Source organism: Scyliorhinus torazame, chromosome 13 (assembly GCF_047496885.1).
Source record: "Scyliorhinus torazame isolate Kashiwa2021f chromosome 13, sScyTor2.1, whole genome shotgun sequence".
NCBI lineage: Eukaryota > Metazoa > Chordata > Chondrichthyes > Carcharhiniformes > Scyliorhinidae > Scyliorhinus > Scyliorhinus torazame.
Genome location: NC_092719.1, coordinates 194,093,147 through 194,119,793, shown reverse-complemented (window position 1 = coordinate 194,119,793; position 26,647 = coordinate 194,093,147). Strand labels below are relative to the sequence as shown.

At 45.7% G+C, this 26,647-nt stretch overlaps 1 protein-coding gene across 1 annotated transcript in view; it reads left to right on the top strand.

The window, feature by feature from the left end:
- The window catches only part of LOC140388469 (5'-nucleotidase domain-containing protein 2-like), a 108,444-nt gene extending 83,898 nt beyond the window's left edge, over positions 1-24,546 (top strand). The window contains exons 11-14 of the mRNA XM_072472660.1: positions 6,467-6,553; positions 14,838-14,978; positions 16,042-16,106; positions 19,080-24,546. Of these exons, the coding sequence (XP_072328761.1) occupies positions 6,467-6,553; positions 14,838-14,978; positions 16,042-16,106; positions 19,080-19,341 (555 nt within the window). The 3' untranslated portion in view covers positions 19,342-24,546. The remainder of the gene's footprint in view (positions 1-6,466; positions 6,554-14,837; positions 14,979-16,041; positions 16,107-19,079) is intronic.
- The last annotated feature ends 2,101 nt before the right edge of the window (positions 24,547-26,647 follow it).

Below are 26,647 nucleotides of genomic sequence, written 5' to 3'. Positions count from 1 at the left end.
ACAAAGTATTAGGAACTATGCCAATGTCAGCGCAACTGCAAAAGCTGGGTATTTGGTGGGAATGCTAATAGTCATCAGAAGTGGTCAAGGGAGAACAAACCACCTTGACAAGAGAATAATTGTAGATTATTTTAATTTTGCCTATTACAATATTAATCAATTGATTTGGCTCTGTCATCTTTTCAGTCTGTAAACTAAAACAATTAGAGCAAGTTTGGCAAATCTCAGATTACGTAAATTCTTTAAATGAGGATTAGAAAAGAATGTGCCGTCATTCGTATTTGTGTGTGTCTATGTTTTGACAATATCAATACTTTAGTAAGCTAGGGAACAGCATTCTGGCTCTGTCAATTATTATTCTGAGGTACTGTGTCTGTTTTAACTAGGATCAGGGAACTAGATCTGCTTTCTACCAAATGCCTCTCGCTTTCAGTTTGCACCGCAGTGAAATTTAATGACAACTCGGTTTGTGCGTTTCAACATGCATGCCAGTGTTTGGGAAGAGAATATCTTCCTAATCTTTGCCTTGCATTGTCCAATAAAGCATGAGCCATTTCCTCAAATCGCCCAACTTTGTCCTTGTCCCATCTCCAGCAGTGAGCCGGTACTACTGCAGAAGAGGTTCCAACTGTTGTTAATGTGAAATGTAAATGCGCTTGCGGTCAATTTCAGACATGTCAACTATTTATTTGCACTTTGGGTAGTCAGCATTTTGGAATTGGCGTCAGTTACTGTATTGACAGTTGGAAATGCTTTGGCTCTTATCTGACTGCAGGGGGTGGAGATCTTGTGTATATCGTGGGTGGAATTTCTCAGGCAATTTGTGAAATGGGGAATTCCTGCTCTGACTGTGCCAGACTAATAGCACCATAAAGTAGGAACTGAGAAGGCAGAAGGATACCCAACTGAAAAAGGAGCTTCATTTACTGGCAGTTGCCTGGCTCAATTTTTGCAGATGGCCCTTTGAACCTGCCCCATTCATAAGATCATGGATAATATTCCTCTAGTTAGCAAAAGAATACATGGAGCATTCACAACCCTCTCGAGTAGAGTATTGCCAAGATTCAGAACCCGGAGAGAAATTTCTCTCCATCTCCCCCCAAATTGCAAGATACTTGCTCTTGTGGGATGAGGCGGGTGAAGTTGGACCCATTGAACATGGAAGCCGATGCTAGGAGGACATGTGCGAGGTTGTTGATGGTGGCGAGTGCTGAGCTGGGTTGTTTAGAAGGCCTGTGTCAGTTCTTTAGGACTTGGTCCCAGTAGATTTAGAAGATTTCAGACCCTCTATCCCATTCATGAAAGTGTCAAAGCTTTTAAAACTCTTTTTGGGTTGAATTGTACATGGCCCCGGCGGCATATTTCCCGCAGGCTGGTGGTTGGACAGGGCAGTAAAATGGATTGGGTAATCACACCACTTACCCCCATGATGGAGGGGATGGTAAGATACTTGGTGTGGCCAACAGGATGGGAGCGGATGCCCAATTTTTAACCTCCAATGGTTAAAAGGGCAGGAAGGGGATCACTCTTCGGAGGCTATCCTTGGTGGCTCCCCTTAGACTATACCCTCCCTCCTACTACTCTCTCTCTCTTACACCTACCCTCCCAGCCCAAGATCCCATATTTGCCTGCTCTAGGGATCCTAGATGCCTCTCTTCAGGTGCAGTCATAGTAGCTGCCACTGATATCTTCCTGGCGCTGCTGGATTGTCAGGGCAGCTACAGAAGGCTGGATGTCTGTCCCAATGAAGGGCATAAGTCCCACCCATCCCATAGCGCTTTATTGTTGCGGGGCTGGTTGGAGTAGAGTTGGTTGACCTCATGCTGACATGGATAAGGGGGAGGGTCATGACATCCGCTTCCTCCCCCCCCCCCCCCCAACCATATTATACTGACCCGCTGTGGTTAATACCCTATAAAAACAAACATTTTCTGTTCATGCCCTAATCCTTTTACTAGCCTCTTTAAGGTGTCAGTCATGCTGTGAACTCAGAATCCCCTTTTGAGATTATTGTAGCATTTGAATCTCAGCCAAACTTTCATAACAAATAACCCTTGGGTGCAATATCAACAGATAACTCTTGAAATTCCTCAAACAGAATGCAAAATGGTTATAAATCAAAGCAGTCCAGCAGTGTTTAAAAAAGAAACCATTGAATTTATGACACTAATAAAGATTATTATTATTACCAATTTACATAGCTTAAAGAGTGGGGATTTAATATTTCAAACCATCCCAGTTAAATAGACCTTATCTGTCCTTTGAGAATGCTTACACCAACTCCATTAATTTATGACTCCCCATAGGAGGTTACGGCTCTTGTACTTGCCAAAATGGGCTCTAAACATAAACAAACGGCCTTGCAGATTTCAAGTTTCTTGCCTCTGTGAACCCTTTCCCCAAGGGTGGCACAATGTTTAGCACTGCTGCCTCACAGCACCAGGTGCCCAGGTTCGAATATGACGTTGGGTGACTGTCTGTGTGGAGTCTGCACTTTCTCCCCGTGTCTGCATGGGCTTCCCGGAATCCGGGTAATCCAGTTTCCTCCCACAAAGTCCAAAGATGTGCAGGTTAGGTGGATTGACCACACTAAACTTCCCCTTCATGTCCAAAGTTTAGGTGGAGTTACGGGGATAGGGCAGGTGATTAGGCCTAGGTGGGGCGGTCTTTTGAAGGGTTGGTGTAGACTTGATGGGCTGAATGGCATCCTTCTGCATTGTAGGGATTCTATAATTCAACCGCCAAAAATGGTACCTGTTGCAAATTGGGCGAGACTCCACAACTGGGTCCTGCCTAGCTTTAAAGTCCACAGAGTCTTCTCGACTGCACAAAACCTGGCCCCTAGTTTTAGACAGTCCAACCAGGAAAATGTCTCTGCATCCAGCCTGTCAAGCCACTTAGAATTGTGGCCTGAATCTGATGAGCTGAATGAGGCTGCCTGTTTTAACCGTTCTTAGTTGCTAAATCTAAATGACTGGGGCCTCAAAATGGCGAGGGCCTCTTTACTTGGTCAGATATTAGTGTTGATTTTACCTTTTGGGTGACTGAAAGTGTCGAGAATTCAAACTTTATATTCCACCTCTACAAATGAGAATAGTCAATTTAGAACAAAAGTGAAAATACTGAGTCAAAAGGTGTGTTGGAAATAAAACCCCCGCAACGTACTTAAAGCTCAGGAATCTGACCCGATCTGAATGTGTGAAGTTATATGAACACATGGTGTGGGCTGTATTTTTAATACAGTAAATGTGGTTGAACTGCTGGCTCGAGCAGATTTACTGAACTGAAAGCAGTGTTGCTACCTGCAGTATTTTTTTGTGAGATGTGGACTTTGCCTCACTGACAAAGCAGGAATTTCCAATACTTAGTGTGTTTAGAGTAGGGAATTATTATTCTAATATTCAAAATTTGGCTGTGTTACAGGACATATAAAACAAAAGTTTCAACTGTTGCCATGAGAACAATGCCATCAACTTTGACAATCATGTGCATCTGTTAGAGTGTTGCCCCAGACGTTTGTCTGTTTAACGAACAGAAGGGTGCTTTAAGTGACTTGAAAACACACTGGGTTCCTTGTCCAACAACACTGGGCAGTCAGACTTGAGTCTCCCCAAGTCAAACAAAAGACTTGTGGGGTGACAATTTCCTGCGCGCATCAGACTAAAACTGAAGAAACAGTCAAGTAATGTTACTAACGCACACCCACCTCCCCTGGCCACATATAGGCTTCAGCATTGGTGGGAAGTTTGTGCCTAAGACCTTAAGTAAATGAGAGTACTTTTAAGAACAGGACATAAAATAGTCAACACAGAAGCAAACGGCATGTTAAAGAAAGGCACAGCAAACAAAGCATGTCTCGGCAAAGAAAGACACAATTTTTATTTTAATCAGGTCTCTTCAATTGCTACCATACAACTGACAACTGCTTTGTAAAAAAAGTTAAAGTTGGCAGATGCCCATAGAGAAGGCCCTCACTGGTAAGATATTAAACTGAGAAAAAAGTTGTTTGCACCACAAATTAATCTCTAATTAAATCTGTTTTGCAAATGCACATCTCTTCTGGCTTTGGAGCCTGACATATGATATACTTTAACACCAATGTGTAAAAGAACAGTTAAGTTATTTCGGGGCTTACATAAATAGAGCAGCTTTTGACAAACCTCGGTGTCCAATTTTGCAAAACTTTGTACAGTCTTTCAGTTTGATAATTGCTTTGTACTTAGTTGGTGGCAGTGAAACCCAGGTGCTTGTATCTTCTGGCTGTTGTTGTGCACACAACGTAAATTGATTCCGTTTGGCTGATTTTGAAAGTCGGTGTTCTGCAGGAAAAGACCTTTTACACCTCCAGCAATAGCAGTGACCAGAGCAGCTATTTACTTAACTAATCATAATCAGGTTAATTAAGAGATGGTTGGTTCACAAAACATTTACTGAACAAATATGGCTGTTGTATGGAGTTTGTAAGCTGCAATACCTCCTTTTTAGAAGCACTGTGCCAGTATCTGTCAGTATTTCCTGCAACTTTAACATAATGTGTATATTTCTGAAAATTCTTAATGCACATTCGAATAAAATAAAATTTGCCGTTTGAATTGTATCCAGATATCCTGATGGTTATATATTAGTAATAACATTTTATTGAAGCATATTTTACAAACAAGTCATTCTTTTTTCTCTTGAGGAGGATCATATTTGGTCCCAAATTGACAAATTTCTTTAATCAGGACACCAGGGAAATGAGTGAAATACTGCACCACATTACTGGTTTAAATAAAAGAATATTTATTTATATAATGCTGTACCTGTCCTTGGACCACTCGAGTGTTTTACAGCCAATGAAGTTCCTTTTGAATTAATCACAATTATGTGGGCAAACATGGAGAGGTCATTTTGTGCACTGCAAGGCCCTACGACAGACAATTAGATTAATGACCAGAATCTGTTTCATTGATGTTAATTGAGTGATAAATGTTGGTGAAAACAGTTGCCTGCTTCTTTTCATAGGCGAATGGGCCTTTATCATCCACCTGACCGGGAAAACGTGGTCTTGCTTTACTGTCTCATTAAAATAGTGACATGTCTGGCATTGCCATGCTCCCTCAGAACTGCAATGAAATGTCAGCCTAGATTTAACTGCTACAATAATCTTTATTAGTGTCAAGAGTAGGCTTACATTAACATTGCAATGAAGTTACTGTAAAACACCCCTAGTCGCCACACTCCGGCGCCTGCTCGGATATGTGAGAAATGAACATTGTGTTGTTTTTGTGTTGTTTTTACATGTATATACTCTGGTTCAAAATTAAGATGTCAACAATGAAGCATGATGGGAAAATTGACATGTCAAGTTCTGAGTAAGCTATAGTGAGCGTATTATTATAACGATGTACCAGGATGACCTTCGGGGAAGAACGGGATGTACAATAACAGAACTTGCTAAGCAAGGGGGAGATAGCAGGTGCAAGCAGGGAGCCTCATTCTTATCTTTAACTGCCGGTCCAAGGATGTACCAGGAGCGGACAGAAATCACTATGCAAGGGAGAGACCAAATAAGGGATCACTAATAAGGGAACTGCCCTGTCTATCGTGTGTGGGATGTGTTTCTCACGGATTGTTTCCCACGGATTGTATTTTCATGGATTGTATATAACAAAGTGATGCTGTGTGAATTCTGTGTGTCTGCTATTGCTTACTGGAGGCACCCGCTCTTGCAAGATCGATTGAAATAAATACTTCTTCAGAATTTGACTAAGTGTAAATCTTTTATTAAGTGAGCGGTGTTTCTCACAGGTACACTGAGGGAGACTTCAGAATGTCCAATTCAGCTAACTAGCACGTCTTTCGGGGAACCCACGCAGACACTGGGAGAACTCTGCACAGAGAGTGAACCAGGCTGGGAATCTAACCCGGGTCCCTGGTGCTGTGAAGCAACAGTGTTAACCACTTGCCAACCAACACGTGCTAACCAACAGTGCTAACCACTAACCGGCTTTGACAAGGAGTCATCGGATTCAAAACGTTAGCTCTTTTCTCTCCCTACAGATGCTGCCAGACCTACTGAGATTTTCCAGCATTTTCTCTTTGGTTTCAGATTCCAGCATCCGTAGTAATTTGCTTTTATTCAGTGCTAAACACTGTGCTATCGTGCCGCCCAGTAAAGCCCTGAAGTGGACTTTGAACTCATGCCCTTCAAAACTCGAGGCAAGGATTCTACTACTGAGTCAAGCTGACAGCTGACTGTCCAGATTCATTAAGAGAAACCTTTTTTTTAATATACATGATTAATTGTTTGCAAAAAAATTGTGTATTTAATTATTTTGATAAAAATAAGAGTAAGCTGAGATGTGGTTTCTCAGTCCAAACTAATGCAGATCACCCAGGCCAATGGAAGCCATCTCCATTTGCACTTGCACCTGGAATTTAAAGCCTTCCTCATCTTTCTCCTCCCTCTCCTCTCAATCTGCAGGGAAACCTATTTGATTTCCTACGGCTGACGGGCTGGGGTGGCTCCAAGGTGCTTTATTTTGGTGACCATCTATACAGTGACCTGGCAGTAAGTACAGCTTTTTCATTGCAACTCTTGAGCTGATGTCTGAATGGAAATTATACAGCGATTATAAACATTAATAGCAGCTTTATGGATCAGCTCACAGAAAAAGTGAATTGTGAGTGAGGAGAAAGCTGTTGAACTATGCTTTGATCCATAACTGTTGGTACTCAATGGAACATTTGTTTCCATTTAGATGTTCTGAACTAGTTTTCTGTCTACAGATGCAATATAATGCTTATCTGATTAATTGACTGGACTGGGATATTTATTGATGTATTTATTTAAGGAATAAAAATTGACTTTGTCTCATGATGTCTTATAATACACTAAGGACAGAATGGCTGATTTGTTAGAAGCTGCTTGCACTCTCCAGATTAGTACGTGCAAGTTTTAATTTGGATGTGGAACTGCTGTATTATACCTTTAGCTTATTTGTAAATATTGGTACTGTGGTGAACCCTGAATGTTGTTGGGCCCACAGTCTACTTGTGATGAACTGAAATTATTTGCCCAACAACTTAGCGGAATTGATGTGTGGTTGACTTTGAGAAGTGTAAGATGGGGCATTTTGTGGTGTTGAATATTTAAATGTTACCAATCTGACCATCTTCCATTGCCAGTCATGATAGGGAAGTTTACATTTGTTCTATTGGTCGCTGATCCCACACACAGGAAGAAAGCTGCTACATCAGAAGAACTGAGCCTTGGGAGAGGGGAGGGAGGAATCCAAAAAACTGGATGAAGAAGAAACCGTATACCTGGGTGAAAAACAAATTTTACAAATTCCATTAGATTAAATCTAGTGTGGCAGTGACCGTTGATGCCATCAATGACTAGTGGCAGTTCTTGTCAATGGCCTGAAGTTGGTGCAAACCATGACGTTGTTGCGCTGTAGTCTCGCTGCTCCCATTGCCAGTGGAAGTTGGCTTTTTCATTCGTGTTCAATGCTGATTTCAAACAGAAAATGCTGCAAGTAGGCCTGAGATTTTGGTATTTACCCGTGATTTTAAAATAGTCCAATTTGTAATCCATAGTCCATTGGAAAGTAAACTATTTTTAAAAAATATATATTTTATTTAGGTGTTTGAATTTTTTTACAATAATAACAAAGGCATAAACATGGTATATTAAACATTACCACCCCAAACCCAATCTTCTCACACCCCAACCATAGAACAACAATCCGGCCCTCTTTCCCCCCCCCCCCCCTTGAATACTGCTTCTGCTGACATTTTAATTTTCCCCGAGAAAGACGACGAACGGTTGCCATCTCCGGGTGAACCCGACCATTGACCATCTTAAGGTGAACGTTATCTTCTTGAGACTGAGAAACCCAGCCATGTCACTAACCCAGGTCTCGGGGGGGGGGGGGGGGGGGGGGGGTTCGAGTCCCTCCACATTAGCAAGATCCGTCTCCGGGCTACCAGGGAGGCAAAGGCCAAGATGTCAGCCTCTTTCACTCCCTGAACTCCCGGCTCTTCCGACACTCCAAAGATCGCTACCTCCGGACTCGGCACCACCTGTATTTTTAGTACCGTGACATTGCCTTAGCAAAACCCTGCCAAAACCCTCCAAGCTTTGGGCATCCCAAAACATGTGGACATGATTTGTTGGGCTTACTGCGCATTTCGCACACCTATCCTCTACCCCGAAAAACTTGCTCATCCTAGCCACTGTCATGTGTGCCCGGTGGACTACCTTAAATTGTATCAGGCTAAGCCTGGCACATGATGAGGAGGTATTAACCCTGCTTAGGGCGTCCGCCCGTAGACCCGCCTCTATCTCCCCTCCTAGCTCGTCCTCCCACTTGCCCTTAAGCTCCTCCCCTCCGCCTCCGAAAGCTCCTGGTAAATATTTGAAACCTTCCCCTCTCCCACCCAGGTACTGGAGACTACTCTACCCTGTATCCCCCATGGCGGTAGCCGCGGAAAGGCCGGATCCTGCTTTCTCAGGAAGTCTCGCACCTACAAATACCTAAACCCGTTCCCTGCTGGCAATTCCAATGTATCCTCCAAGGTTTCAAGCTGGGAAAGTTCCCATCTATAAATAGATCCCCCATCCTTCTAATTCCTGCCCTTTGCCATCTCCGGAACCTACCATCCAGCCTACCCAGTACAAACTGATGATTATTATAAATCGGGGTCCAAACCGATGGTCCCTCCACTCTCTCTTATATCTCCTCCATTGCCCCCAGATTCTCAGAGCCGTTACCACCACCGGACTTGTGGAGTAACGGGCCGGCGAGAACGGAAGAGGTGCCGTTATCAGTGCACCCAATCTTGTGTCTTTGCATGACGCCATCTCCATCCGCTTCTACACAGACCCCTCCCCCTCTACCCACTTCCTAATCATGGCTACATTAGCCACCCAGTAGTAATTGCAGAAGTTCGGCAGCGCCAACCCACCCTCACCCCGACTGTGCTCCAGCAACACTTTCTTCACTCGCGGGGTTTTGCCCGCCCACACACAGTCCAAAATAACCTTATTCATCCGCTTGAAAAAGGCCTTTGGGATGAAGATGGTGAGGCACTGAAAGACAAACAGAAATCTGGGGAGGACCATCATTTTCACGGTCTGTATCCTCCCCGCCGGTGATACGGGAGCATGTCCCATCTCTTAAAGTTCCCTTCCATTTGCTCTACCAGCCTGGATAGGTTTAACTTGTGCAGTGTCTCCCATTCCTGGTCCATCTGGATTCCCAGATACCGAAAGCTCTTTCCTACCATTCTAAGTGGCAGCTCTCCCAGTCTCTACTTCTGTCCTCTTGCCTGGATCGCGAACCTCTCGCTTTTCCCCATGTTCAACTTATACCCTGAAAAAGTGCCAAATTTCCCCAGGATTCGCATTACTTCCCCCAACCCCTCCAACGGGTCTGAAATATACGAGAGCCGGTCATCTGCGTAAAGCGACACCCGCTGCTCTACCCCCCCCCCCCCCCCCCCCCCCCCACCGAACCAATCCTTTCCCGTTCCTAGAGGCTCCTAACGCCATGGCCAATGGCTCTATGGCCAGAGCAAACAGTAACTGGGAGAGGGAGCACCCTTGCCTCGTTCCTCGGTGTAGTTTAAAATACGCCGACCTCAGCCGGTTCATATGCACACTCGCTACTGGTGCCTGATAGAACAACCGCACCCAGTCAATAAAGCCCTCACCAAACCCAAACCTTCCCAGCGCCTCCCACAGGTAATTCCACTCCACCCGATCAAACGTCTTCTCCGCATCCATCGCTACCACCACCTCCACCTCCTCTCCTTCTGAGGGCACCATAATAACATTCAAAAGCCTTCGAACATTGGCCTTGATTTGCCTGCCCTTTACAAATCCCGTCTGGTCTTCCCCTATCACCCCTGGGACACAATCCTCTATCCTTGTGGCCAGTATCTTAGCCAGCAGTTTGGTGTCCACATTCAGTATAGAAATTGGCCTGTATGATCCGCATTGCTCTGGATCCTTCTTCCGTTTCAGCATCAATGAAATCGAGGCCTGCGAGATTGTTGGGGGGAGGACTCCCTTCTCTCTTGCTTCATTAAATGTCCTCACCAGCAGTGGGCTCAATATCTCTGAAAACTTCTTATAGAATTCTACCGGATAGCCGTCAGTCCCCGGGGCCTTGCCCGACTGCATGCCCTCCAGCCCCTCGATTATTTCCTCAATCTCAATTCGGGCTCCCAATCCTTCCACCAGATCCTGATCTACTCTCATAAACCTCAACTGATCCAAAAACTGCCTCATCCCCTCAAGCCAAGCCGGGGGTTCCGACTTGTATAGTTTACTATAAAAGTCCTTAAACACCTCATTCACCCCCACTGGGTCCAGGACAGTATTCCCGCCTCTGCTCTTTACTTTACCTATCTCCCTGGCCGCCTCCGCCCTGGCCGCCTTCCTTTTCCTGAGCTGGTGCGCTAACATTCTGCTTGCCTTTTCCCCGTACTCCTAAATCGTCCCCCTTGCTCTACCAGCCAGGATAGGTTTAACTTGTTCCACCGCTTTCTCTGTGGTCAACAGCCCAAACTCCGCCTGTAACCTTGCCGCTCCCTCAGTAGCCCCGCGTCCGGGGCCTCCGAGTATCTGCTGTCCACCTGGAGTATCTCCTCCACTAGCTTAGCCCTCTCAGCCCGTTCCGCCTTTTCTCTGTGGGCCCGTATCGAGATTAATTCCCCTCTGACCACTGCCTTCAGAGCTTTCCAAACCCGTCACTGCAGAGACCTCCCCGTATCATTTGTTTCCAGGTAGTTCTGGATGGACTTGTTAACCCGCTCACAAATTGCTTTGTCCGCTAGCAACCCCACGTCCAGTCTCCACAGTGGGCATTGCCTTCTCTCTACACTAACCCATAGATCCACCCAGTGCGGTGCATGATCCGACACTGCAATTGCCGAATACTCAGTATCCACCACCCCCGGTATTAGAGCCCTGCTCAGAACAAAACAGTTGATGCGAGAGTATACCTTGTGGACATGTGAGAAAAAAGAAAACTCTTTCGCCCTTGGCCGTGCAAACCTCCATGGGTCTACTCCCCCCATCTGTTCCATAACCCCTTCAATTCCTTTGCCGCGGCCGGCCTCCTCCCTGTCCTGGATTTTGACCGGTCCAATTCCGGATTAATGACTGTGTTAAAATCTCCTCCCATAATCAGGTTATGTCACACTAAGTCTGGGATCTTACCTATCACCCGCCTCATAAATTCCATATTGTTCCAAATCCAGAGCATATATGTTCACGAGTGCCACTCGCACCCCCTCCAGCTTCCCACTCACATTATGTACCTACTCCCTTTGTCTGACACGATTCTTCCAGCTTCAAATGCCACTCGTTTGTTGATCAAGATCCCCCCCCCCCCTGGTCGAGTCCAGTCCTGAGTGGAATACTTGGCTAACCCACCCCTTTCTCAATCTCGTCTGGTCTGTAACCTTTAGGTATGTCTCTTGTAGCATTGTCACGCCGCCTTCAGCCCCCTCAAATGCGCAAACACGCAAGCCCTCTTGACCGACCCATTCAACCCTCTAACATGTAATCAGCCTGGTCGGGGGGCTTACCCCCCCACCTTAGCCACCACCCTTTTTAGGCCTGCCTCTGGCTCGCGCTCTCTGCCTCCTCAAGCCCCCCCTTGGGCATTCACCGTTCCCGACCTCCCATTTGTCCCCCAGTAACAGTACCTTCTCTGTCAGCAAAGCAGCTCCCCCCCCCCCCCACCCGCCCCCAGCAACAACACTAGAATCCCAATCCCCAAGTCAAGCTCAAGCTTAACACCTGCTCACCCCCCACTGTGCTTCTGTGAGTCAGCTGACCATGCTGACTTGATAGCGCCCGCCCCTTCCACCAAGCAGTCTATCTCCCCACTGTTCTCTCCCTCTCCCCCCACTTGAACAAACATATTAAGAACATCACATTCCCCAGTAAACAAACATCAGAAAAAAGTGAAGAAACAGCCACTTTAGCAAAGAAAACCAACCAAATACAGAACCAGCCCCAAAGACCACCCTCCCTCTAACCAGCTCACTGCAAACCAAAGTTACCATTAGCCATCCAAACAGCCCCTTATTACACATAACACTACTTATACTTATACAGCCCAGCACAACAAATCGCCACCACAGTACTCTCCAAGGCTTCAGTGTCTTTTAGTTCGCCTCCAGCCCCTTTTCTTTAATAAAAGTCCATACTTCGTCTGGTGTTTCGAAGTAGGAGTCCCGTTCCTCATGTGTGACCCACAGACGGGCGGGGTACAACATCCCGAACTTCACCCCCTTCTTAAAGAGGGCCGTTTTTGCCCGATTAAACCCAGCTCGCCTCGTGGCCAAATCCGGGCCCAGGTCCTGATAAATCCACAGCTCACAATTCTCCCACTTGCTGCTCCATTCTTTCTTGGCCCACCGCAGAACATGTTCCTTTTCCAGGAATCGGTGAAAGCATACCACCATCGCCCTCGGCGGCTCGTTCGCTCGGGGCTTCTTCGCGAGGGCTCTGTGAGCTCTATCCGCTTTCAGGGGCCGAGGGAACGCCTCAGCCCCATCAACTTCTCCAGCATGTCCGTCACATAAGCCCTCGCATGCGATCCCTCACTGGCTTCAGGGAGGCCGACAATTCTAAGAGTCTGCCTCCTGGACCTATTCTCCAGGTGATCCAGCTTCTCCTGCATTCTTCTCTGGCGGTCGTTCATCATCTCCACCTTGGTCTCCAGCACGGTTATGTATTCCTCGTGCTCGGACACCTTTTTCTCCACCTCCTGGATCGCTCTTCCGTGGGTTTCTTGATTCTGCACAACTTGATCAATTGAAGCCTTCATGGGGTCCAGTGTGTCCTTCTTCAGCTTTGTGAAGCAATCTTCGAAAAACTTCACCAGCTGCTCCGTCGACCACTGTGCCGTCTCCCCGCAGCCCTTGCTCTCCGCCATGCTTTCCCGCGTTATCGGCTCTGCTCGCGTCTTTCTTATAGGACTTTGTCTTCTGATACGGCCACTTCTGGTCCAATTCTCCATACACCGGAGGGGGATTTCTCCTCACTGTCTCACTCTTCACCGATTTATCCAATAAAATCCGGGAAAAAAAGGGGGAAAAAGGTCCAAAAGTCCGTCACAGGCAGGAGCTATCAAATGTGCGACCTACTCCTCCATGGTCGCCACCGGAAGTCTGGAAAGTAAACTATATATCAAGAAACAAACTGCTTAAGAGGACATTGTTATAAATTGTTATATTCCAAATCAGCTGAGGTTGCAGGAGTGTGTATTGAGGAATGCCATGTTGCCGATATTATTTTCACACCTCAAATTGCACTACCCCAATAGATAATGATTGCGTTTGTCCACACAGTCAACCTCCTCTATTGAAAATTCCTTTATACATGCGAATGTAGCTGTACACATAATCGCGGTTGGCGTCCCCAAAACCTCATTCATCCGGGATTTAGAACGTTGAATTCTCTCTGCTCCCAAATTGTTCCCACGTAGAAAGCAGACACGGCAATCGCCAATGTGAACAACAACAGAGACATAGAACAACCTTGCCTTGTCCCTCTATACAACCTAAAGTGCCCCAAACTCATGGTGTTAGTTTGCACACCAGCTGACGGTGTCGTGCACAGCAGCTGCACCCACAACACAAACCCAGGCCCAAACCCATCTTTCCCAGAACCGTAAACAAGTATCCCCATTCAACCTAATCAAAGGCCTTTTCTGCATCCACGACACAATTATCTCAGGCTCTGGCCCCACCTCTGGTGCAAGAACCACATTAAGCCACCTCACATTAGATGACCACTTCCTGCCCTTTACAAAGCCCATTTGGTCCTTGCCCACAACCTCTGGAAGACACTGCTCCAGCCTTAACACCAAGTTTTGCATCTACATTAAGCAGAGAAATTGGCCGCTATGACCCGCACTCTGTGGGATCCTCATCCTTCTTTAGAAGGAGGGCGATAGAAGCCTGCCCCAGTGTATCCGGAAGGGAACTCCATGCCAGTGAATCATTAAACATCCCCAGCACCAGTGAGGCCAACTGATCCACAAACATATGAAATTCTACCCTGTTGCTAGCTGGGCCAGCATTTATTGCCCATCCCTAATTTTCCTTGAATGAGGTTTCTTGGAAGGGTTGGAGTTTCCCCAGGTCGAGGAGGAGTTGCGGATTGGTTTGGAGGCACTGCTGGGGTTGGAGAAGCATTGGGGACGATGCAGGCTGGGAAGGTAACGGGGCGAGATGGGTTCTCCCTAGAATTGTATATGTGGATCAGTTGGCCCCACTGGTTCTGGGGATGTTTAATGATTCACTAGCATGGGGTTCCCTTCTGGAGACGCTGGGGCAACAAATTTAAAAAAATTATGATCAGGAATACTGGCTGATTTTGTTCTTCCTTTCTCATCCCTCTCCTCCCATACCTAGTCCAGACGTTATGTGACCAATTTAGCCATTGCTACTGCTTTTCCAGCTGAGACCACCAATCCAATATAGACCAAGAATTGAAGCTGTAACATTCTGAGTCTGTTTAGCATAGTCCCATGCCTGAGAATGCATTCATTGACCGATCAGGATAGGCAGGGCTCATTTGACTTGTTTTCCAAAAGCCCGATTAGACTGAATCACTGGTCCAATGGTGAGGGACGACCTCTGTTGGATTATTATGTCACTGAGGTTCTTACAGCTCCAGTGAGATGTGCTACCAATCAATAATGATCTAACCCCCTTCGAATGATGTAATTGAGATTTATGCACATTGGTAAAATGACACTAACGTTTTCACCCATCACCAAATTGCAGAGGTTTATACAGCATTTATCTTTTGTGATCAATAGGATCTAATGCTTCGACATGGATGGAGGACAGGAGCAATAGTACCGGAACTGGAAGCAGAAATCAGCATCATTAACACTGAGCAGTTTACACATGGGCTGACCTGGCTTCAAGTCCTAACAGGACTTCTGGAGAGACTGCAGGTAATGTCACTACTATCACAATGTGCATCCTGGTTTAACGAACCTTGCTGATCTGCAAGCTCATCACATTTTGAGAAGTAATTTAATTCGCTTCAGAGTAATGTTCGAGTTTTCACCTTTTACACCCACCTTTTAATTGTGAAATTCCCATTGTTCATAATGATGAGTTGAATGACTGTCATTCTCCTCACCCGGTTCAATGGAAAATATCATGAACATAGGAGAGCTGTACCATTTTCAATTGACCCGTAACTTAAATGCCCTCAGGGACCCGTAAATCCCTGAGGGCATTTAAGAGTCAACCACATTGCTCTGGGTCTGGATTCACATGCAGGCCAGACCAGGTCAGGACGACAAATTTCCTGCCCCTAAAGGACATTAGTGAACCAGATGGGTTTTTACGACAATTGACAATGGTTTTATGTTCATCATTACACTTTTAATTCCCGCTTTTTTTATTGAATTCAAATTCCACCATCTGCCCTGGTGGGATTCAAACCCACCCAGGTCCCGAGAGCATTACTCTGGGTCTCTGGATTACTAGTCCAGCCACAATACCACTCCGCCACTGCCTTCCCTTATTTTGGAAGTATCCTAAGATGTGCTGGGGAATTGCCCTCAGAAGTTCCCAGGAAAGGGGTTATTCAACAATTGTCCAGAAGTGCTAACTTTGGATGGTCCTGCTAGTGTTATGTTAACTTGCGTTCCAAACTTCAACACACTGCCAAATGCTAACAATCTGCAACCTTATACACAGTCATTAACTAATTCAATGTTTCTTTGGCACTAAATATCCTCTTTCCCACATTTCTTTTGTTTAATTTTTTGGATCTTTCAATGTTTGGAGACTCTATTCCAATGCAATATAAATTGTTGACTGCCTTCCCAATTGAATGCATTTTCACTGTTTTGATCAATGTTGGCATGGTGATGTAATATTGCTATTCAATCAGAACGTGACTAAAATGCTTATTGAACAGTAAATCTCAAAGTCTCAAAATTATATCATAAAACGATTTGACAATATATTTCTGTACCACATGACAATATATTGTATCCACAGGTATACCGGGATGCTGAGTCCAAGCAAGTTCTCAATGAATGGATAAAGGAGAGACATGAATTAATGTAAAGAATATATTTTTTGCTATAATTTAGTGTTTTGCAGAAGGCAATAAGAAAATCATAACTCTACAAGTATAAATAGTGCATTAAATGACAGAGGCAACTGTTATGAACTCCTCAAACTGAGCTACCCTGTACTTTTGTGGTCTCATCTGAAAGAGGATATGTTGAAGGGAAAAGCTTCTTCAGTGAAGTGCTGACAAAGCTGTAGATGAGAATAAGCAAAGATTCGGAACAAGTTTAAGTCAGTGCAATGGAACAAGAAACTGCCAATTGTGGGCGGCTGGTGTTGGTACATCGACGTGTTGTGAGTCCTGTTACATCTGAGATTGATCAAGGGTTAATACAAATACAAAATGCTGAGATGCTGGCAATCTTCAATTTCAGATCACAATCCCTTTCTTTGCCAATACCAGATGTTGGCAATGACTTTGCTCCCAACATTAACATTCTTTTGGAGCCATCCTAATCAGAAAGTGGAATACTACAGATGCTAGAAATCTGAACCAAACACTAAATACTCAGCAGATTATGGCAGGATATATGTTTCTTTTCCTGTTCCCCAACCTTTCCCAACACCAGCAACCCTTTTGCCATTGACTCTCTTCGGATTTACACCCCATTACAGACCCTCTCATTCGTTTGTTGATGTCTCTTTGCTCCTCCCCCTGCTTGCTTCAAACCTGGGTGGCACAGTGGCACAATTGTTAGCACTGCTGCCACACACGCCAGGGAGCCAGGTTTGGTTCTGACTTTGGGTGACTGTCTGTGTGGAGTTTGCACGTTCTTCCCATGACTGCGTGGGTTTCCTCCGGGTGCTCCGCTTTCCTCCCACAGTCCACAGAAGTGCAGGTTAGGTGGATTTGCCGTGCAAAATTGCCCATTCGTATCCAAAGGTTAGATGGGGTTATTGAGATGGGGCAAGGAGTGGGCCTAGATAGGGTGCTCTTTCAGAGGGTCAGTGTATACTTGATGTGCCAAATGGCCTCCTTCTGCACTGTAGGGATTCTACGATCTTCAAATTTTTCCAGTTTTGACAAAAGTTTATTGGCCTCAAACATTGAGTGCGATCTACCGACTGCATCCCACCGGAATCTGAGCGGGATGCGGCCAATAAATGCCGGGAGAGGCCTCCACCGGGATCCCGGAACGCCTCGCAAGATCTAACCAGATCTCATGAGATGTCACGAACTGGGTCCTGCCCACAATGGGCGGGACTCAGTCTTACATGATGAAGTGGGTTTAAGAGCGCAGTCTTGCATGGTTAAATGGGTTTAAGAACCTACGTATCTAACCGGCTCCCGGCATCTATCAGCCTCCCAAGGAGAATCCAGCCAGGTGCCGTTTAGCAGTGGACCGTGCAAACATGGATCAGGTGGAATGGCACCTGGGAGGGGGGGGGGGGGGGTCACAGGCCATTTGAGGCCTCTGGGTGGTCAGGTGCAGGGCAGGCTGACACCCTGGCTCTCCCTCTGGCACCCTGGCACTTCCAAGGTGCCCAGATTGCACTGCCAGACTGGAAGGAGCACTGCCAGGTTGGCAGGAGCATTGCTAAGTGTCCTAGGTGCCAGGGTGGCACGACCAGGGGTCAGGGCCTGAGGAGGGAAATGCACATGAAAGGAGGGATGGGGGTAAGTATGAAGGGTGGGAGTGGGTGAGACGTGGGCATGAAGGGGCCTCCGGAAGGTTTGTGGGGCGGGGGGGAAATAAAGATTGGGAATCCTGAGAGGGGGGCCCATAAATGGGCGTGGGACTGCCTGAAAAGGGGGCATCCTCAGCGACCACATAGTGAGGTTGACATTGCCTGTGGGTGGGGTTGTGGGGGACCCTCAAGTTGACCTAGAGATCAGGGCACCCTTTCAAATAGTGGCCCGGTCTCTGAGGAGCCTGTCTGGCCAGCGAGTCCAGCTCCCCAGTATGGACTAGTGCGGAGAGAAACTCCCTAGGGGCCCCCAAAAATGACTAAGAGTGGTTAGATAGTGATGGGGAACTCGCCGACAGAGTCGGGGAGAAACTCCCAGCCAAACCCGCCTGAAATCACACCTAGAGAAACTGTCCGTTAAATCACGCCGGTTAACTCGGTTTGTCCCTATTACTGTGAAGTGTTTTCAACATTTTATCTTTGTATTTAAGACCGTTAAGGAATTAAAGCCTGGCTGGGTGGATGGATTTAGGTTGCAGATCAGCCATGATTTCATTGAATGGAGGAACAGGCTTGATGGACTGAATGGCCCACTCTAGTTCCTATATTCCTCCATGTGTATCAATAATTTTTTAAGTGGTTCAAAAATGGACTTTCAGACTACACAGTTTTGCTTTTGTTATTTGATCTCCTGTGTCATTGCATGTAGGTAGTAAAGCTTTCCAAAAAAAGATCCAATTAAGGGCAACTTTGTGTGGCCAATCCACCTACCATGCACATCTGTGGGTTGTGGGGGTGAGACACAGCAGGCACAAGGAGAATGTGCAAACTCCACACAGACAGTGACTGGGGACTGGGATCAAACCCGGGTCCTCTGTGCCGTGTCTGCGTGGCTTTCCTCCGAGTGCTCTGGTTTTCTCCCACAAGTCACGAAAGATGTGCTTGTTAGGTGAATTAGACATTCTGAATTCTCCCTCAATGTACCCGAACAGAGGGCAGTAGGGTGGCACAGTGGGTTAGCACTGCGGCCTCACGGCGCCGAGGTCCCAGGTTCGATCACGGCTCTGGGTCACTGTCTGTGTGGAATTTGCACATTCGCCCCCACAACCCAAAAACGTGAAAGCTAGGTGGATTGGCCACGCTAAATTGCCCCTTAATTGGAAAAAATGAATTGGGTACTCTAAATTAAAAAAAAAATAATTTTACTTTAACAGGCGCCGGAGTTTGGCATTAGGGGATTTTCACAGTAACGTCATTGCAGTGTTTATGTAAGTCTACTTATGACACTAATAAAGATTATTATAATAACTTTTTTTTCTTAAATCTTATTTTAGGTCTCTGACAAAGAACTTATTCAACCCCCAGTTTGGGAGCATCTTCAGGACCTATCACAACCCAACCTATTTTTCGCGAAGGCTGTGCAGGTTCTCTGACATCTACATGTCGTCCATCAGCTGCCTGCTGAACTATGACACGACCTACACCTTCTATCCCAGGCGGACACCTTTGCAGCACGAAGCCCCACTCTGGATGGACCAGCTTTGCACAGGTTGCATGAAGACTCCTTTCCTAGAAGAGATGGTGCACATGCGATAAACTCAATCAGGGCTCAGCTGCAGATTTTGTTTTAATGCAGCATTTCATTTCCACACTGAGAGATAGGTAATCCCACAGGTGTAACCAAAGTGCGCTCTTCTTATTTGAAAAGGTGTGAATTGAGTATTGGGAAATGGTAATGGTGAAATAGTAGTGACTATTGTTGCTAACTCTTCCTGAACTAGGCCCTTTTACACCATAGTTCTTTCCAATTGATGACAATACCTGCTGTGGTTTTTCTCCTTCTTAAATTATCGTTCACTTGTATTGGCTCCAAACCTGTCACTGAAAATAGTGCAAGTTCTGGAGGGATGGGCATTATTTATGCTCACTGGTCATTTGCAAGGTGCACTTAAAAGTCGAATTGTATTGTGGATATTCATTTTGATACATTTGATGTTGGACTTGCTAAAGGGAGGAATCGTATTCACTGTAGTAATTGTATTTATAGACAATATCCTATTCAAGGATGTTTTAAGCATGGCCATCTTAAAATCGGTTTTGGATTGCAGAGTAGACTAATTATTACTTCAAACATGTGCACTGGCTTTTTTATGTGCTTAACCATGAGATCTGGGCCAGATTGCCAGCCTCTGATTTCTAATACCCACTATGACATGGTAATTGAAACTATTTGAATCAACAGCGAACTTGATTCTTCTTGAAATTAAGCTTAATTTTTCTTTCAAAGCCCTTCCTCCCATTAATAGCATTCTCTTGCATGTAACCATTAATATTTTGGTCTGACCTTGCCACAGGTTCCGAGACTTACCATTTTATGTAATGGGAAGATTACATCCTGAGGAACATGCTAAGGTATAAATGCTTCTGCATATCTCAAATGTTTGTTCAATCATCAATCAGCAATACATTGGTATTATCATTAAGGGGTTCACAGGAGAATTTTCGAATAGAGCTACTTGAGAAAAATTTCGCTCTGCATCAAAATTGTATGCAAAAATGATATTCCTTGTGCACTAACAGGTTCTTCTGACTGTGGGTCAACACATGTATACCTCTCCTGAAATACAAACAGGAGATGATGAGTTAACACCATTAATGTTTTGAGTCCATTCTGTAGAAGGGTCAGTGGACTTGATATGTTAACTCTGTTTCTCCCTCCACAGATACTGCATCCAGCATTTTCTGTTCTTATTTCAGATTTCCAACATCTGCAGTATTCTGTTTTTATAATTCTCCCAATACGGATGAGGTTGGCGGGTTAATGAAAAACAGTTAAGCAGATTTGAGTTTCATTGGAAACATTAGCCTTGAGCGGAAATGTTTTTTAAAAATATTTTTTATTCTCCTCCTTTTTCACAGTTTCTCCCAAACTTTCACCCACCAACAACAAACAATAATCAGTAACAAATATGTCAATCCCCATATCAATAACAATGATCCCATCCTCCCACCAAACCCCAAACATTAGCCCGCATGTTCACATAAACAAATTACAAAAAGGAATCAGGAATCACCCATAGTCACCATCAACACACACCACCCCCCTCCCCCCAACCCTTGCACCCCCCCAACTAATGTTCGATGTTATCCAGTTCTTGAAAGTGCATGATGATTAATGCCCATGAATTGTAGAACCCCTCCATCCTTCCCCTCAGTTCAAACTTAACCTTCTCAAGAGTCAAGAATTCCAACAAGTCCCCCCACCACGCCAGGGCACAGGGTGGAGAGGTTGCTCTCCATCCCATCAGGATCCGCCTTCGGGCGATCAACGAGGCGAAGGCTACAACATCTGCCTCCGCACCCGTTTCCAACCCTGGCTGGTCCGACACTCCGAATATGGCCACCCGGGGGCCCGGGTCCAGTTTCACGTGCACCACTTTAGAAATTACCCTAAAAACTTCCTTCCAGTAATCCCCTAGCTTTGGACAGGACCAAAACATATGAATGTGATTAGCGGGGGCCCCCCTGCAACGTTCACCCACATCTTCTACTCCTTCAAAGAATCGGTTCATCCTTGCCATCGTGAGGTGTGCTCTGTATACCACCTTCAGCTGTATCAGCCCCAACCTCGTGCACAAGGTGGAGGCATTCACTCTCCGGAGCATCTCATACCAGAACCCCTCCTCCATATCCTCTCCCAACTCTTCCTCCCACTTTGCTTTGATCCCTTCCAGTGGTGTCTTTTCCTCTTCCAAAATAGCTCCGTAAACCGCTGACACTACCCCCTTCTCCGGTCCCCCTGTCGTCAGCACTTCCTCCAGCAATGTGGAGGCCAGCTCCACCGGGAAGCTCTGTATCTCCTTTCTGGCAAAATCTTGAACTTGCATGTATCTAAACATTTCCCCCTGCTCCAGCCCATACTTCGCTTCCAGCTCCTTCAGCCCTGCAAATCGACCCCTAACAAACAAATCTTTTAGTGTCTTAATCCCCTTCTCCTCCCATTTCCGAAGATTTCCATCCCACCTCCCTGGCTCAAATCTGTGGTTCCCCCGAATCGGCATTTCCCTTGACCCTGCCCCCAACCCGAAGTGTTGGCAAAACTGCCTCCAAATTCTCAATGAAGCTATTATTACCGGACTCCCTGAATACTTCCCCGGGGCTATCGGGAGTGGCGCTGTTGCTAGTGCTTTCAATTCTGAACCCCTGCACAAACTCTCCTCCATTCTGACCCACTGGGAATCAACCCCTCTGACCCAGCTCCGCACCTTCTCCACATTCGCCGCCCAGTGGTAATACATCTGGTTCGGAAGACCGAAACCCCTTGCCTGCCTTCCCCTCTGTAGCAGCACCTTTCTAACTCTGGCCACCTTCCCTCCCCATATGAACAAAGTAACCCTTCCCTCAATCTCTCTGAAAAAAGCCTTTGGCAGGAAAATCGGCAGGCATTGAAAAATAAACAGAAATCACGGCTGCACGTTCATTTTAACCGCCAATACCCGACCCGCCAGTGACAGAGGGAGACCATCCCACCTTGTCAGATCAGCTTTCACTCTCCCCACCAAACTAGAAATGTTGTACTTGTGGAACCCCCCACCCCCACTCCCAGGCAATCTGCACCCCCAGGTATCTAAAGTGAGTCCCTGCCCTACGGAATGGCAGCCCCCCCACCCCTGCCCCCACTCCCGGCCGAGACACCACAAAATACTCACTCTTGTCTAGATTTAGTTTGTACCCCGAGAAAGACCCAAACACTCGAAGCAGCTCCAGTATTCCCCCTATCGACCCACTCGGTTCCGACACGTATAACAGCAAATCATCGGCATATAAGGACACCCTATGCTCTATCCCCCCCGCACTATTCCTTTCCATACCCCCGAACTTCTGAATGCAATGGCCAACGGCTCAATCGCGAGTGCAAACAGCAGGGGGGGGGATATAGGACATCCCAGCCTAGTGCCACAGTGGAGAGAAAAGTATCTCGAGCTGATGTTGTTTGTGCGGACACTCTCCCTCGGCTCCTTATATAGTAGCTTTACCCAGTTCACAAACCTTGGTCCAATCCCAAACCGCTCCAGAACTGCCACCAAGTACCCCCATTCTACCCGGTCAAACGCCTTCTCAGCGACCAATGCCACAACCACCTCCATTTCCTTCCCCTCTGCCAGTACCATAACGACGTTCAATACCCTTCTAACGTTTGAAAAGAGCTGCCTCCCTCTCACGAACCCCGTCTGATCTTCACCTATCACCTTCGGGAGGCACTCCTCCAGCCTACCTGCCAGTACCTTCGCCAATACTTTTGCGCCACATTCAGAAGCGATATGGGCCTATACGAGCCACACTCCATCGGATCCTTATCTTTTTTTAGCAACAGGGAAATCGATGCCTGCCCCAATGTTTGTGGCAACACCCCCTTCCCTATCGCCTCTTCAAACATCCCCACCATCAGGGGTGCCAGCGTATCCTTGAATTTTTTATAATATTCCACCGGAAACCCATCCGGCCCCGCCACCTTCCCCGACTGCATCCTCCCAATCGTATCCTTTATCTCCTGCTCCACTATCGCTCCTTCTAATGTAGCTCTGTCCCCCTCCCCTAACCTTGGGTACTCCAACCCATCTAGAAATTCCTGCATCTCACGGTCTCCTCCAGGTGGCTCTGACCTGTACAACCTCTCATAAAATTCCTTAAAAACCTTGTTAATCAGATCCGGAGCCACCACCAACTTCCCTGCCATATTCCTCACCTGAACAATTTTCCTTGCCGCTGCTTCCCTCCGGAGCTGACTTGCTAACATACTCCATGTTACCTCCTTATTTCCATGTTCGTAAACTGCACCACTTGCTCGCCTCAGTTGGGGTCAGACTTGTACTGTAATGGTGGGGCTGGATAGGGGGCTAGTGCTGGGTGGAGATTGACAAAGATGTCGAGGACAGAAGACAAAAGGAATGTAAATAGTGGGGGGATTAAGAAGAGTGCTGATAGTGGCATATAAAGAGATTGGAATGCGCGAACGGCAGAACAAAGGTGAGCAGTGTGTCAAACCGCAACTAGGAACAGTAGGCCCAAGTGGAATGGGGGGAGGGGGAGAAATGGTGAGGGAAAAATCGATCAGTGGAAGACATGAAAATAATTGATAGAAATAAAACTGTGATGAAGGTAAAGGAGAGCATTCACAGTCTGAAGTTGTTGAACTCGATCTTAAATCCGGAAGGCTGTAATGAGCCTAATCGGAAGATGTGGTGCTGTTTCTCCAGTTTGCGCTGGGCTTCACTGGAACATTACAGCAGCCAAGGACGGACATGTGGACGTGAAAGCAGGATGGTTAATTGAAATGGCAAGCGGCAGGAATGTCTGGGTCCTGCTTACGGATGGACCGGAGGTGTTATGCAAAGGGCTCACCCAGTCCGCGTTTAGTCTCTCCAATGTAGATTCAGTCTGATTCATTGGCAGTTCTCAAGGGGTCCAGGACATTTACCCCCAAACTTCTTCATCCCGGGAGAGCCTGCTGCTGCTGCCCGGGGCAGCACGGTAGCACAGTGGTTAGCACTGTTGCTTCACAGCGCCAGGGACCTGAACCTGGTGCTAATTGCTGTACTACCGTGCCGCCCAGCGCAGTACTGCGGGGAGTGCTGCACTATCGGAGGTCTGTTTTGAAAGATACGTTAAACTGAGCTCTCTCGTGTCAACATAAAAGTTCCTGTAGCACTAATTTGAAGAGCAGTTTACTCGCAGCCCTAACCAATATTTATCTTTTAACTGACATTAATAAAACTATTTCTATGGTCATTATCACATTGATATTGTGGGAGTTTGCTGTGTGTAAATTGGCTGCTCTGTTTCCTACATTACAAAAGTGACTACACTTTAGAAACATTGGCTGTAAAATGCTTGGGGTTTTCCAGATTTTGTAAAAAGTGCTATATAACTGCATGCTTTTTTTGCCACCTGGGATGACTTTTTTCCCTTTAATTTTCCTTGTAATGTCTACACCCCTGGAGGTCATGACTTGTGAATGGGACTAGTCATTGACACAATTGTGGTTGTCTTACTTTGTCCATATAAACCTGGATAGTGACGATAAACAATAGGGAGATTCCACAGTTACCCATCCTAGTCTTGCCTAGACCCACATGCATGCAGCGAAGGGATTGTTGGACATTGTTCTTGGCCAATCTTTTGAAATGTTTTTTTCTCAGCTATAGTCAAAATATATTAGAGCCCAATACAGCTCCTCTCACTGCCCCCTCCCCAGCTTTCTCTGCATGGCTAGTGATGGAAAGTGGGCCTCCGTATTGTACAATGCATTTACCTACTCAACAATATGGAGGTATGAATAAACTCATCTAAGAAATGCCAAGGATCAAACACTGCTTTGAAAGGAATATTCTTTTTTACCAACAATATAATTTTCTAACTAAATTGAATATCCCCACAGTTCAGAAAATGGCTACAAGAAATTAACACCTGGCATGCAAAGTTCCCCATCTTACGGCAAAGTTTTATGAATTGCGCAGAACTTATCTCCGAGAACTGGCGGAGAATATTAGGCACATCCAGACTGAAGATGTGTAGACGGGAAGTTCACATTCAAACGGGCAATATTGTAACTTCTATTGGCTGCAAACTATCAGAAGTTGTTCTTATTCTTCAATCAGTAAATTTTAGATGAGGTACAGACTGAACTGTGATATTGTTTTATTACTATGAAAAACTGATCCTTTGAAACTCAATTGTGTTCACCCAATATTCTAACTAACTTGTATTCCCGAGTGTATTCCCAGATAAGATATAAATAGATCCACCTCCATTAAAAAAATTCAGTGAACAGAGTTTACAAGACATTAGGTTAAAATCCATGGATTATAAATTACATAAACTGGAGTGCTATATCAGTGCTTTGTATATTCTTAATACATTTTAGTTATTGCTGTTGTATACTAAATACACTAATCACCATCGAACCGACTGCAACTTGGGGCCTGTTCCTGGCTCCGCTGCATATTCATCTGACGCTTCTTTCTCTGCCATTGAGCTTGGGTTTCTAGTTTCCCTTGTCTTATGGTCTGAATGTGCTCAACATTCTTCACCGTTTTAGTTATACACACACACACACATCTGACTGATTAGTATAGTAAGGTTAGTGATAACACCTGAAATGATGTAAACATTTATCCCTTTCTAATTAGGTTTCTGTGGATGCCCTTTATTTAAAAACAAGTAAATGTGATCAGGATTTGGGTCTTTTGTCACTTTAATATATGTTTGCTTGTTAATTGGTACAATTTGGAATTGCATGATGCAGTCCAACCAATTGCTAGTGATAGTACAGCTGGAAAAACAAACTGTTCTAGCAAAAACGCATCTTCTAGATAATGCCATGGTGTCACAGTGCTTGATTGTTGCATATAATATTCAGTTTTGAGGACAAGTGTAATACTCTTAAATAGGTAATATTTGAAAACTTAAAAAGGCATTGCAGATTTATCTGGTGGTCAGCTCATGTGACATTTCTCAGTGTGCTGGAGAGTTGAATGATGACTTTGTAAGATGTAGCATTGAAGAACACACTTTCAACTTTGAATACTTGCTACACCCAGCAAGGTGACCCAATGGACTCTCGAGCTTTATTAATTCCTGTTAATGATTTTTGGTAGAACATGCTTTGGTATCCATCCAATTTTTATGAATTCACGGTTTCTGCTGGAAAATCTGAGGCAGGAACAACACCGAGATGGTGGGGAGAGACTTGCATTTGCTGGCCACCTGTTTTTTTCATATTTATTAAAAAAAAGATGACTGACAGTTGAAAATGTGATGTGTGACGCTGTACGTCCGTTTGTCTGGGTGAACTAACTTTCTGGCAGGATGCCCAGCACACCTGCCCACAACAGGCAGAAGG